The sequence below is a fragment of the Periplaneta americana genome, chromosome 4 (assembly GCF_040183065.1).
Source record: "Periplaneta americana isolate PAMFEO1 chromosome 4, P.americana_PAMFEO1_priV1, whole genome shotgun sequence".
Lineage (NCBI taxonomy): Eukaryota > Metazoa > Arthropoda > Insecta > Blattodea > Blattidae > Periplaneta > Periplaneta americana.
Genome location: NC_091120.1, coordinates 178,350,838 through 178,366,222, shown reverse-complemented (window position 1 = coordinate 178,366,222; position 15,385 = coordinate 178,350,838). Strand labels below are relative to the sequence as shown.

Below are 15,385 nucleotides of genomic sequence, written 5' to 3'. Positions count from 1 at the left end.
AGACCTGTTCATACGGTAACAAACAAAGAAAAACGTTCCTCTTTTTTATGCAATGTGTGTGTTTGTGGGTGGGAGTGGTGGTGGGGATGTGTGAATGTTGATAGTTACATCACAGCTTGTTGATCGTTGCATTCATATAACTAAACTCTAACCAACGAAAAATAAAGTGATGTAAATACAAACACATTTTTTTTAGATCTTTGTTTGGTTCTTGGACGCATCACATGTTTTTTCCCATAAAATATGCCTAGAGAAATGTTCTCATCTTATTTTATGACATGTTCTATGTTATATAAAACGATCTTTGAAAGCATGCCAGAAAAATAAAATGCAAATATTTCTCTAGGGCTGTTTTATGGGAGAAAACATGTGATGCGTCCAAGAACCAAACAAAAATCTCAAGAACATGTGCTTGTATTTACATCACTTTATTTTTTCGCTGGAGAGACTTTAGTTAAGTGAATGCAACGACTAACAAGCAGTGATGTAACTATCAAAATTTACATATTGCAATCGACAGGAAGAATTTTCATTTCGAATTTTATTTGCTTCTAACATGATGTAAGTTCTACAAGTCAACAGTTTCTTAAAATGGAACAGACAAAATTATGACATCTGATGATGATGATGATGATGATGATGATATTGGTGATAATGATTATGGTGATAATTATGGTGATAAAGTTGGTTACAATGTTCTGAAATTTTAAATTCGCATAATACACAAATATGTAACAATAAAAATCTCTAAAGAAAACTAAAAACAAACCTCACATAAGCTAATATGTGGAATACTAGCAAAACAACTATTGGTTGATATTGATACTTGAGGTTGTCATGGTGGTGCATCGCAAAGAACTGTCAATTTCAGCATATTTTTAATCAAGATCTATAGTTGTCAATTTCTCGGCACTAGAATCCAACCTACTAATAATTTTGAATGTTAGAAACCTGTCTGAGACGACTTTATTTTTAATATGAAAAGCTACTGCATTTTATAATAGCAAATTTATACAGAGTGTCCCAAATTGATGTATACACATTTTGAAACACTATTTCTCAGCAACGAGATGAGACAGAAATACGATTTTCGCGGTTTTGTATTCCTTAAGCTCGTACATGTTCAAAATGGCCACCTTCCGCCACAGTACACTCCCAACAACGACGTACAAGAGAGCGACATACCAACTGAATTGTTGCTAATGGAATATCATTACAGGCATGTTCAATCTGAACTCTCAGTTCCTCCAGTGTTTGTGATTTTGTGGCGTACACTATGTCCTTTAGAGCTCCTCATAGGTGGAGAGGTTAAATCCGGCGATGGAAGCGGGAACTCCATGGCACTTTCTTTTCGTCCTATCCATCTCTGGGTAGTTCTCATTTAGTGCGTGGACAAATCTCGGAATGTAAAGTTTCCATTTTTGAGCTCGCAAAATTCGATGAACAATGGATTTGCTGATACCAATCTCACGAGAACATTGCCTCATTGACTTCTTTGGGGATTGTGCAAAAGCTTGTGACTGCATCAACACTCTCGTTATCGGCGGAACTTCTCTTTCTTCCTCACCGCCTTTTCAACACATCTTGCATCGTTCCATCGACTTCAAACTTGTCTCGGATTCTTGTGATAGTTAATCTTGTTGGTGGTTGTGTTCCAAATTCAACCCTCCAACGTCGTTGAACCTCAACAACATTCTCCGCTTTCCAATAACATTTCAATATCCACTTACGTTCATCAAACGATAATTGAGGGGCTGGGTGCAAGAAGGGCATTTTAGAGGATATGCCCTTTTTTAGTAAAACGCTTTATTGTGTTCTCTGATCAGTTATGTACATGATCACCAAGTTTCAGTTCAATACTGTGATCACAGAGGTCAGGAGTAGCCAAAATGTAAAGGCGTGCATAGGTAACATTTGAATTTTCAACATCAATTTTTTCAAAACTTGCATTTGAGAGAAGTGCCTTTCTTGCACCCAACTCCTCAATTGCACCACCATGTTTGTTTATAAGCAGATGAACATGTTTCCATGCTTTCCACTGCCTTCTGAATCATAAACCGCAAAAAATCGTATTTCTGTCTCATTTCTTTGCTGTGGAATGGTATTTCAAAGAGTGTATACATCAATTTGGGACACTGTGTATATTTTTTCAAAATACTTTATCGAATCGTTGATTTATTTTTAGCTAAAATTGGTTTTGCTTAATCGTTATGAAAGGGGGATGAGGAGACAGCAGTGTTTATTTCCTGTGCATGACACATGATTTCAGTTTGGTTGTTATAATCATTGTTTCATCCAGATACAAGTATCAAAACAGGAGAAATCTCAGGAAGAATTTATTCAAAGTGGTAGGAAATTTCGCCATGCATTCTTCTAAAAGTATCAACTTAAATTCCACTCATTGCATTAGTGTTAGCACCTACAAAATACTATAACTAGATCACCTTGACTTTTACTAGGTAAACTGTAATTAAATTAACACGATACTATTTATCACAAAAACCTTACTCTGATGTTTTTAGAATAGGAATTCTTTTGAATACTCTGCACTGCGCATGTTCCTGTTTCCGTCCGTCTCGCCTACAAATCTATGGCGACTTTCCTGATGTGTGTCATTCAGAGATCCTTTCCCTAAATCCACAATGTCTATTTATTTGTTTTTGTGAGTAGTGTCAGATATTTGAAAAATTACTTAATATTTAACAACTGTTATCTGTAGTGAGAGCATTGAGATTTAATACTTATACAAGATATTGTTATGTTTGAATAATGTACCTTTTAAGTGCAATTGTTATTAAATATTGTATGTAATTTATTGACCGTTTAAATATCATACCAAATCTTGATGTTATAGATGCATGTAAAGGACCTCCAAACGTTACTCTGGTATAACAGTATATATTTATACACCATTAGCTTTATGTAGATGTTGGGGCATCATAGGCTAGAATTAAATAACTGTTTGTTAAACAAGTTGGTTATAAACATGACTAGCCTTCCTGTAGGCTGTTGACAGCTTCCATTTTGCAGATTTAGATGTCGATCCCCTGAAGTTAGAGTGCTGGTGTAGTGTGGACAATATTTTTTTTTCTATATGCAGGGCTATGGATGAGGAAAAATTGAAGCATTCTGCTGACCCCAATGTAACTTTCAGACAGCATGCTCTTTACCCAGACATAACATAATCAGTTACATTGGGGATGGTCTTTTTAGTGTTAGAAAAAGATGTGCAGCAGCATAGATGTACAGTCGACAGAACTGAATGAAATTCTTAGAAAGCCTAACAGGGTGATGTTTCTTAGAGTCACACTATATTAAGAGTTGAGACATTTAGTCCAGGTCTCAAACATAATTATATATGATGTATGTCATAAAAATGACCAAATGGACTGAGCGAGTTTGTATTTCAGATTTATCAATTTTCTTTGAGAAAATATAATTTGTATTTCAAATTTATATATTTTATTTCAGAAAGTATATAAATGTAATTATTTAATAAAACATAATTTAACAATAACTCATTTCGTTATCATGACAAGAATTTTCTTTTGTTGCTGATATAATAATCCTTTGAACTTACATTTGCTATATTTTCTGAAATACAATATTGATTTTTTCTCAAATTATAGTTACTAATCTCGATCATAATTGATATTTTCGAAATAAAACTTGTTAATCAGAAATACAATTGATATTTTCTGAAATACAAGTTATTAATCTGAAATGCAATTAATGTTTTATGAAATAAAAGTTACTAATTTGAAATACATATGATGTTTTTTGAAATTAGTTAATTTTTTTGAAATACTACTGGAAAAATTTAGTCCTCGGTATTATCGAGCAAATTGAATTTATTCTACAGAAGAATGAAATAGTTAAATTATTTATTCTATAATTTTCTTTCGGGTTTCGGTTTTATTTGGAAAAGTATCGTGTGTATTTCAGATTTATCAATTTTCTTTGAGAAAATATAATTTGTATTTCAGATTTATATATTTTATTTCAGAAAGTATATAAATGTAATTATTTAATAAAACATAATTTAACAATAACTCATTTTGTTATCATGACAAGAATTTTCTTTTGTTGCTGATATAATAATCCTTTGAACTTACATTTGCTATATTTTCTGAAATACAATATTGATTTTTTTTCAAATTATAGTTACTAATCTCAATCATAATTGATATTTTCGAAATAAAACTTGTTAATCTGAAATACAATTGATATTTTCTGAAATACAAGTTATTGATCTGAAATGCAATTAATGTTTTATGAAATAAAAGTCACTAATTTGAAATACACTAGTGGCAAGAAAAACCGGACCGACCCTTGTAGCTGATTTCAGAACCTTGTTCACTCTAGAGCACCGATAGACTGGTAACTAAGACTTCCGTGGTTCGAATCCTGCCTGGGAAGGAAACTTTTTTTTGTTCCTTATTCATATTTATTCCCAATACTTTTCGATTGCTGGTAAAATTCATTTTCCGGGAATAATAAGTTAATTAAGTAGTAAAATATAGCTGCAATCGAAAAGTATTGGGAATACATTTGAATAAGGGACAAAAAAAGTTTCCTTCCCAGGCAGGATTCGAACCACGAAAGTCTTAGTTACCAGTCTATCGTGCTCTGGAGTAAACAAGGCCCTGAAATCAGCTACAAGGGTCAGTCTGTTTTTTTTTTCCACTACTGTACATATGATGATTTCTGAAATTAGTTTTTTTTTTCTGAAATACAACTAGAAAAATTTACTCTTTATTAGTCCTTGGTATTATGGAGCAAATTGAATTTATTCTACAGAAGAATGAAATAGTTAAATTATTTATTCTATAATTTTTCTTTTTGGATTTTCTTTTCTTTATTCTGATTTGTAAGCCAAATGACTTCATTCGATTATTTCCAAATTACGAACAAGTTCAGTAGTTTCAATAATATGTGTTACAATAAAGCTCTATATCATTTACGAACAGTGAAGGTAACCGTTAAAAATGTTCGTCTTTCTATAAACGTTGTTTGATTTACTTGTACGAACTTTGTCTGTGATCTATTATATAATAAATATCACAAATGTAAACGTTGCAGAATGCAAACAGCTTTCCTCATCAATAACCTCTTTTGTATGTATTGCAGGATCTGTTCTTGAATAGACTCTGCAACAGTTTTGCTTTGAAAAGCTTGATGCTATAGATACTTATGGCCTCACCTCAAAGTTACGTGTTAATCGATGTTTATTTTCATAAATGTGTTTATTTATTAACCGAATAAATGTGTATGTAATCATTTTCAATGTGTTCTTAAAACTTATACAAATAATATCTACTTGACCAGTACTTATCTGAGCCAAATAATATTTGCAACTTCAAATGTGTGATTAGAAGAATACTGAAATATTTGTCAATAAAACTTACTAAACGTAGGACATGTTATTTTTTTAAAATTTCCAAATTAGGCCCTGTGTTGCTAATAAGTATGCCAATTTAGAAATGACTAACGTCCTATGGTCTGTCAGTAATTTACCGATTACATCCTATTTGATGTTGATTATGCAGTTGGTACCATTGTGATTTTAATGACTTGGAAACATGATTCAAGTTTTTATTTTTTTCCGTTTCTATCACATTCTTGATAGTAGTATGCACTTTTATGTTAAATTTGCTCAATTCAGATGTTGGTACTTCATTTGTTTATCTCATAATTTGTTTTCCTCTTCTATAAAATAATCTTTCTGCTTATTTATTTCTTTGATCACAACCAATTAAATTTGAGATTTTATAATCAAATTTAATCATTAAAGATGTAATTTTGTCGATCTTTGTAATATTTACCAACTATATCTGTAATCACATTATTTTTACGTGTTAGTAGTTTTGCTTATGACAGTATTTATTCAAGATAATATGTAAACAAACATTAAAATGAAATCTTTAAGACAATTTACCCCACTATACATCTTTATTTCTTTCTTACAGAACTCTAGTTTTTCATTTATATAACATGCTGGTAATATATTATATGAAGGGTTCAGAGCCATAGTGGGCCAAGCGCCATTTATTAAAAACGGAGAAAGCAAGAGTTAAAGTTAAGTGAATACCATAGTTTAATGAAGATTGACATATCATTTAGTTTGAATGTGTATACTTTATATTACTTGCTATATGTTTCTATTTAATTATAGTGATAACTTCATTTTAACTCTTGTTTTCTATAGTTTTAGTAAATGGCGCCCACTATGGTTCTGAACCCTTCATATTAGTAATGACACAATTTTACGAACCATAGACTGAATGAATTCCTAAACGTTGTATGTAATGATTTAAATACATTCAATAATATTGAGGCCAGATAAGTACTTAAAGTTTCATATACTTATTGGTATAATAATTGGTGTGATTTTTTGTGATTTTTCCACTCTGTTCAATGAATCATGCTCTTAGAGAAGTTTTATTAATAAAATTTGAAGATGAAGATGCCAATGGATATTTTAAAAGGAATGATTTCTTTATTACAATATTATGTACATACAAAAATGCAGGTAGAATGATTTTTAATTAGTCAAGAAAGCGTGGGAGTTCTACCTTCCTGCTTTCTAACGCTTAAAGCAGAATAGTTAAGACTGGATCTGAAACATTAGTTATAAAATATACATTCTTTATGAAAAGTTAGCTATTGCATATCAGAAATATTTTATATCATGCATAGCCGGTCAGGTACTTGTGTCTCTACCACTAAAACTCTACGTATTTGTTTCATAGCAGGCCTACAAGCTCTCAGATATTGTGCTATGAGTATATACAGGGTGTTATATGTATGTAGGAAACCTTTTGATAATAGATTCAGGACCTAAAAACAAGAAAAACAGTTAATGTAAATATATAGTCAACGTTGTTTTTTTTAATTACGGGTAAAGTACTTTTTATTTCATGTGGTTTATTTCTTACATTAATGGACCATGCTATTAAATTACTAGGCTTTGTAAAAAAAAGAAGAGAATCTGAAAACAAGGGATAGTGGACGTCCCGAGATGCATATGGGCACAGTACATTTTTCTCTTTCTGCTAGAACGATTCTAATTCAGCGATTCCTTAATAAATGGATAGGTCATGGAGGAGCAACATTCTGGCCTTCTCGCTCTCCTGACTTCAATCCATTGAAATTTTAGTTATGGGTACACTTAAAAACAATTGTTTGTTCAAGATGTATTGAGAACATTGAAATTCTTCGTCAGCATGTCGAAGAAAGATGTCAGTAAACAAAACAGACATCTGGAATATGGGAGAGAGTAAGACAGCCCATGATGCGGCAGTTGTAATAGGCAAATATACATGAACTAAAAGTACTTGTAATTAAATAAACAAACCGATAATTGACTATATATTTAAATTAACTTTCTTGCTTGGTTTAGGTCCTCTAGTCATTTCTCAAAGGTTTTCATCATATTATTTAACACCCTGTATAATTCTTTTTTTCTGTGATTTAATTGATTTAATTTAGATTGTATTTATAGCACATAAATGAGTCAATTGAAAATTTAGTTTTCAGAAGATTATCTTTGTCGAATTAAGATTAGATCGAGTGCGCAATACTTGAGTATCACACCCATTTTTTACCAATAAGTTCTGATCACTAGTAAAGGTATATTGCTGGCATGAAACCTCACACATATTGCCAGGGTTTGCGAGGTAAACCGAGGCTATATCTAACATATATTGGACTAATTTGTTGCAGGCCAACATCTCGAGGATCAGGTGGTAACAACATGAACAACAATGGAGGTCTGCAGGTGGGCATAGCAGACGATCAAGCTAAAGACTTCGACTTCGAGAAGACAGAGATGAAGTATGACTCAACGGGAATGTTTCACTGGGGACCTGCCAAAAGCTTAGAGGAATGCATACTGGTGAGCCAGCAATGCGTTGTGAAATTTCTATTTTGTCTGGGTCATGTCTGGACAGTACTCTAAGGCGTTTTATACAGTGTGTTCAGGTAACTGTCATGACTACTTCGTGCCTATGTTACAGCTACTTTCCATTGCCCTACTGACCAGTTTTCCAGTGAAAAATATATATGTAAACCGATCTTAACCTAGGACATGAGACAGGGTTTCAATCTCACTTCATTTTCTGAATCGGTTGCTGTTGTGGATTATGCTTGGATTTGATCGCACAGGGTTCACGTTTGCAGTAATTTTGACCGTATCTCTTCATTTTTTTGTTCAATATCACAGTAAAGAAGTGATAAATTATGATAAAGCAGATGGAAGAATTGAGAACATTAAATTTCTGGTCAGGGCGAAACTATGGACTTGAAGTCATGAAGTTAAGGAGTTAGGTACAACTTACAGCAGTAAAATTTTTGAAATATTCAACATTTTTTCCCTCCGTTACTGTATCTTGTACAATAATGAAAATTAGTATGTGTAAAACACTGTCTTTCTGCTATATGAAAAAAATATATATTTTTACGACTTAAAAAATCACTGGGAGTTCACTGTGCAGTGATGAAGCGTTTCTTTTCATATGTTTGAGATCAAGTGTGCAATCTCAAGTAAAAAGATACTAACGTTACGTTTTATGTTTCTTAGAAATGCAATTTTATTTGAGAATTGTTTTTTTGTCTATGTATATAACCATAGCTAATATCATATTATAGAGCCAGAACATTTTGATAACTAAGATACTGTTCTGTTTTGTCTTTTTGTCTCACTTAAACATTTATGTTATTTATTTCAATGATGTATGTTATTCAAAGTTACGAAATCTTTTCACGCCGACCAAATGCTATTTCGAGAACGAAGAGCGAGACTCGAAGCGCACGAGAATGACGAGACGAGACTCGAAAGACAAATGCAACGAACACAGCGAGCGAGAGCGGCAGTTAGTTTTGTTCATCTCTAGTGCATACTCAGTTAACGCTGAAACGCAATATTAGTTACGCAGTTAAAAAAATAGAATTAAAAAAAAAAGCTTTGCCAGAGCTCCTTAATGAGAGCAATGGTGATTATTATTAGTATTATTATTATTATTATTATTATTATTATTATTATTATTATTATTATTATTATTATCCATGTTTATGATAGTTATAAAATATTATGTAGCCCAGAAATAATTCCAGGGGAAAATAGTTTATAAATGTTGGTAATATTGTAAATTCATTCTGCATGCAGGATCGGAACCAGGCGGCCATGACAGTGCTCAATGGTCACGTGGTAGTGTGCCTGTTTGCGGATCCAGATTCTCCGCTCATCGGTCTGCGGAATCTGGTGATGCCCCTACGAGCTTCCAACTTTCACTATCATGAACTGAAACATGTAGTGATAGTAGGCTCAGTGGATTACATCCGTCGTGAATGGAAGATGCTGCAGAACCTTCCTAAGATCTCTGTCCTGAACGTAAGTATTGTTTCTACTTCTCACGACTTGTTGAATGAGTTCTGGGTTATCCTTCATTTATAAATGTTGTTGTTGTTGTTGTTGTTGTTGTTTTCTAATGCCAGGCGTTTGACAATGAAGTCATTTGACCTCTTGCACTCCAATATTTTTCAAAGATATTATCATGACCAGCCACTGAAGCACAGATTTTGAGATGTTCCGAATCCATTTCTTGGTTTGAGTTGCACAATGGGCAGTTAGGGGACTGATATATTCCAATTCTATGCAGGTGTTTGGCCAAACAATCTTGGCCTGTTGCCAATCTAAATGCACCTACAGACGATTTTCGTGGTAAATCGGGAAATAACTGTGGATTTTGATGCAGAGAGTTCCATTTTTTCCCTTGGGATTGAGTTATCAAATTTTGTTTGTTGAAGTCTAAGTATGTAGATTTAATAAATCTCTTCACATAGTAATACGTAGATTTAGTAACAGGTCTGTAAGTAGCAGTGCTGCCCTTCTTTGCTAGTGCATCCGCATTCTCGTTTCCCAGGATTCCGCAAGGGGATGGTATCCATTGGAATACAATTCTTTTATTGAGTGATATTAATTGAGAGAGCATTTTAGTTATTTCTGCTGTTTGAGATGAAAGTGTGTGTTTAGAGACGATTGATAGAATAGCTGCTTTGGAGTCTGACAATATAACTGCATTCCTAAATTTATTGTTGTGGCATAGAAGATTCCTGAGACTTTCACTTATTGCAACGATTTCACCATCAAAACTTGTTGTTCCATATCCAAGAGATCTATAAAGTGAGAAGAGACAGCACGTAACACCTGCACCGGCACCTTGTTCTCTGGAGATCAGGTGTATAAATGAAGCCAGTTTTGTGGAGGGTACCTAATATTAATTGTCTCTAAAGACAATTGTTTTAGTATTTCAGTGTTTACTTCTGATTTCAGTATTTCTTCTCATTTATTTTTTTTATCCAATGCCACCAGGTTGTCTTTTCGACATTTCTGGTCTCTTCTCCTGGCTGTGGCTTAATTGTAACCCACTTCTGAGGTTGAGGCGCCTGGAAGGCGGAGTTACATTACCCCGATGATGTGATAGGCAGATTATGATAATGTAGTGCCAGTTAAATCTAAACTTAACCTAAATTCCAGACCATGGACGAACACAGGAATAATCCCCTTTAAGGAAAAATTCCTGTGCTCTAACCGGGAATCGAACCCGGGATCTCATAAACTATAGCCAGAAGCTCTGACCACTAGACCATGAGGCTGGTCACCAACCTAATATATAATGGTACATTATAGAGACGTACCACACGAGATGCCATGATGATTGTTTCCCTTAGGAAATTGGCTTAAAGAAATTGTGAACAAATCTGAAAATGTAGAATAACTCTTCTCGGGTTCTCAGCCAGGTGAGTTGGAGATTAGCTTCCAAGCTTTCGACGGCTAGCTCTGCCATCTTCTTCAGGGAAAGCCTCAAGTCATACAAATCTGAAAATAATACTCATTTATAAATGTTTATAACGGAATACGTTAATTCAAAATAAAGTAAGTTAGATCAGTGCTTCCCAAACTGTGAGGTTCGTGTAAAATAGGCTGACCAGACTGTCAGGGAGAAAATATGCCCTTTTTGTCCCCATAAATTTTTATTTTGTTTCAATGACATTGCACACATGAATATTTAAGTATCGTGATGAAACTGCTGTGATTCATGCACATTTCTGAGCAGTTCTCAGTATGAGACAGAAGAACCAGGGAGCACAGTATGAGATATTCTACACTCTTTGAGAAGAACATGCGACATACCATCTTTGTCTTCATTCGCGTTGCGCGGAAGCGTTAGAACTGCCGCAGCGTCCATTTTTAAGTAGTTCAAAAAATGAAAAGTTTTGTAACAAACCAACAGGTGAAAATTGGTGTGATGTTTTTCAACATTTCAAAAAAAAAAAAATTCTATTCCATTTGAAAATCTTCTCAAAACAGTGTCATTAATCATGTGTCTTTCAGTCAGTAATTCGCCAGTTGAAAGACTTTTCTCCACAATGAACTCAATCTGGACTGATGAAAAGTCAAGAATGAAAATTGAAACAGCTTTGTTACAAGTGAAAACAAACTTTCGTTTCTCATGTGAAGAACTTAGTGTGAAGCTGTATGGGAATGAACAGATCCTTAAAAAGATATATTCTTCAGACCAGTACTTGTAAAATGTGTGTGTTAGAATTCAATGTGTAGGGGAGACTGTTGTACCTTTAAACACTTTTCACATTTTATTTTTTTTTTTTAATTTTGGGAAATGAAATTTTTTTAATGAAAAAATGCTTGAAATAAATTATTGAAGATTCCTTTACAACTTCCTGTATGTATTTTCCTGTTTTACAGCTCTATTAAGGATGGAAGAAATAAAATGAAGGGATATGTAATGTGTTCAAAGGTACAACAGGTTCATGTACCTTGGAACATACCCTCTTGTAAGTTGAAACACATGGAATATAGGTGGGAATATAGCTGTAAAACTGTCAATCATATTTAAAATGTATTTTCAATCATAAACCAGAGCAGGCTTCTCTGATTGAGATTTTATTTCTGGAGAAGCAATAACTACTTCAACAGCTTTCTTCAAGGCATCCGAATCAATTGGGGATCTCTTTAATTCCAGACTTACTTCGTGACACGACCTTAAAATAAAATAAAAACAAAAACCGATAGTATCGTGTAATTTGGAACATGTTCCATGGTACAAGATGTTTTGTGTTCAAAGGTACAAGAGGGTGCACGTTTAAACAAATATGGCTCCGAAAACTAGAGAGTCAAATAAATCATGGAAATTAAAATGTGTTATTACTCACCAGATGATAGGGAACACACCGTACTTGAAAGATATTAACAAATGCAATCTGGTTTTGTGTTAGAAAAGAAACATCAATGAACGAAATGTTTACTTTTGGTACTAAAAAAATTATTTTGTCCACGGAACTCACACTTTGCAATAAATCAAACTGAAACTTCGACCAGAGCTACTTAGCGGCTTTCTCTACAATCTACTTCATTTTGAGTCCTCTAGGTAGCAGCAAAAGTTAAAAAACAAAAAATGTTCAAAGGTACACTATGCTAAAGGTACAACAGTCTCCCCCACAATATCATGTGAAAGACTTCGATACATGCGTCAGTACTGAAATTGAATTCTTAGTGGCCATAATTATGTATAGAAGTTATGTGTGTTTATTAATTTAATTCAGAACGTTAAGATACTCTGCAAATTAGTGTGCAAAGTTCTATAATTGTATCTAGTGTTACATATAATTTCTGCAACATTTCAACGGATAGTAACTAGATAAGCGTTTGTGGTTTTTCTTGAAATTGCCGATGTCCCCTGTTGGACCATAAAAAATCTGGTCAGCCTAGTATAAAAGCTGAGGAGGGGGTCGCGACCAAATTTCTACACATTTAAAGGACAAAACTAAAATTATTTTAATCATTTATTACCATAATACTCTGCTCTCTTAAATCGACTGTGCGTATTGGGAATTAAATTAATGGCTTTCCCAAAACATGCTATCAAATATTTCATATAAAACAATTTTTATGTCCAAAAGCAAGAAAAATAAGCGAAATTGTATTAAACTTTTTTGTTTGAAATATCTCAAAGAATAACCCCCCTGAAATTAATGATATTACTCACGGATCATCCTGTATACGGCGTGCCCTATTTTAAATAAAAAAGTTAATGTTATTTCGGGTTAAACAGGAAATTATATTTACGTAACATTAAAAACAGTTTGTATATTTTAAATCAAGTAAAAACGTCGAAAAGTTTCACGTAAATGACGTAAATCATAGTATAACCACAGTCTAGTATTGTCGGACCATCGGATCTGTGCCCCCGTAAGATATGCGAACTGAACCCTAATTCCTTCTCAGCCTCGGTAATTCATTTCTCTCCCTGCATTCCTATCTCTCTCTTTTCTATCTCTCCCCCACTACTCACAATTTTGGCCTTCTTGCGGGACGGTTTATTTGCACTTGCAGTCCAGTGTTGTCAACTCAACATGAATACTGTAGCACGGAGTGGTGGAAAAAATATTATTAAGCAAGTGGTAGCATTTTGTGATGAAGAGAAACAAACAGGTCATCTATTTCCTATAAATAAGGCAACGATAAAAGCAGCTGCGATCACTGGTGAGGCTTATTTTATTTCAGTTGATTACGTATTAAAATTACTTACTTACCTAATACTAATACAATATGTTATGTAATTGATATAGGCAGGTCATAGCTCCTAATAAAGAAAATCAGAAGAGAGGAAGTCTGTGCAGGAGATGAAAAGCTAGAATCACCAGGGAAGAACAGACTAAGAGAACCTTTAATTCTTGTAGATCATATGAACCGATGTATATTTTAAGAAAAAAAAGATACAAGAATTTAATACCTTGCAGAAAGAAGTTCCGACATTGAAAAAATTACTGAAATTATTGAAGGTTGCGAGAGAAGCAATGATTTCCAAGGTTGGAGAGAAACGCTACGGAAAGTGATTCGAGACATGTTCTTTAGGTTAAAAAATATAGACATACAATATGTATTTTGATTGAAAGAAATGATATTGTAGCATGGAGGACCAGTTATTTATGACAACGTTTGATGGAAGTTTGGCAACATCCCTATTCGGCAAGGTTCGTGGTCTGCTGTTTGACGTGGTGGGAGGAAAGCGGGTGGAATGGAGTGAGTACGTTAACTTTTTCAAGAACGACGACAGCGCCGAAGGGGCACAGATCCGATGGTCCGACAATATATACAGTCACGAAGCTTGGGTTGTTGAGGGTACTAGAAATAATAGACTGTGCAGGTATTATTTCGCATTGTCTGTGACGAGGCGATAGTAGCGATCCTAGTGGTTAGTAACTATCTATGGATGCATATTTACTACGTATTGAGCTTCGTGACTGTATATACTAGTCTGTGGTATAACTGTAAAATATATTTGAGTCTGCAAGAATCCAGTTACACCAGGTATATTTTTAATCACGTTGTTTGATAGAAATCTTGCTAGCCTCCACATTACAATTTGTTGTTGCTCCACAGGGTTCGCCACTGAGCCGGGCAGATCTGCGGGCTGTGAATGTAAATCTCTGCGACATGTGTGTCATACTGTCGGCGAAGGTTCCGAGTAACGACGACCCTACGCTGGCAGACAAGGAAGCCATCCTTGCGTCTCTAAATATCAAAGCAATGACCTTCGATGACACCATTGGAGTTCTTAGCCAAAGTCAGTATAACACATTTTAGCTACTTTATTTTTTTACCAAATATACTACAGAGAGCCCGCAATTTAAAAATGAAATAACAGGACACATTCAAGTAACGTATTTTTAATACAGATAACTTTCTGATGAATCAGTGTCAATTCAGGGCAATTCATTTGTAGTTATCGTGGTAGTATTTGGTAGAATCATATCTTTAGAAACATTTTACGATTTCATAGAGATAAATGTAAAATAATGTGCAATTGTAATTATGTAAATAATGTTTCACTGTTGCAATATGTGACTTATACAGTGTGCTCTCGATTATCCGGGTTAATTGCTTGGAGAAAGAGTAAGGATAGTCCGGAACCACGGGTAATCCAAAAATCCTGTTTTTACTGAATTTATTTGCAAGGATCATGCTTCCAGTTAGAAGCAGATGTAGTATGACGTTCACAGCTGTGGAGTAATGGTTAGCATATCTGACCATGAAACGAGAGGGTCCGGATTCAAATTCTGGTTGAGACAAGTTACCTGGTTGAGGTTTTTTCCGGAGTTTTCCCTTAACCAATTAAGAGCAAATGCTGGGTAACTTTCGACGTTGAACCCTGGATTCAATTTGCTGGCATTATCACCTTCATCTCAATCTAGGGTTGCCAACCCTCTCGTATTTCCAGGGTTCTCCCGTATTTGTCTCTAATTTTTAACAGTCTCCCGGCTCCCTATTTTTCTTCTCTTCAAGCATTATTTTTGCATAATG

General features: G+C 34.1%; 1 protein-coding gene across 6 annotated transcripts in view; it reads left to right on the top strand.

The window, feature by feature from the left end:
• The window catches only part of slo (calcium-activated potassium channel slo), a 427,716-nt gene that overhangs the window by 380,970 nt on the left and 31,361 nt on the right, over nt 1-15,385 (top strand). For all 6 annotated transcript variants that reach the window (XM_069824442.1, XM_069824447.1, XM_069824444.1 and 3 more), the window contains 3 exons: nt 7,726-7,897; nt 9,167-9,391; nt 14,465-14,648. In XM_069824442.1, the coding sequence (XP_069680543.1) occupies nt 7,726-7,897; nt 9,167-9,391; nt 14,465-14,648 (581 nt within the window). The remainder of the gene's footprint in view (nt 1-7,725; nt 7,898-9,166; nt 9,392-14,464; nt 14,649-15,385) is intronic.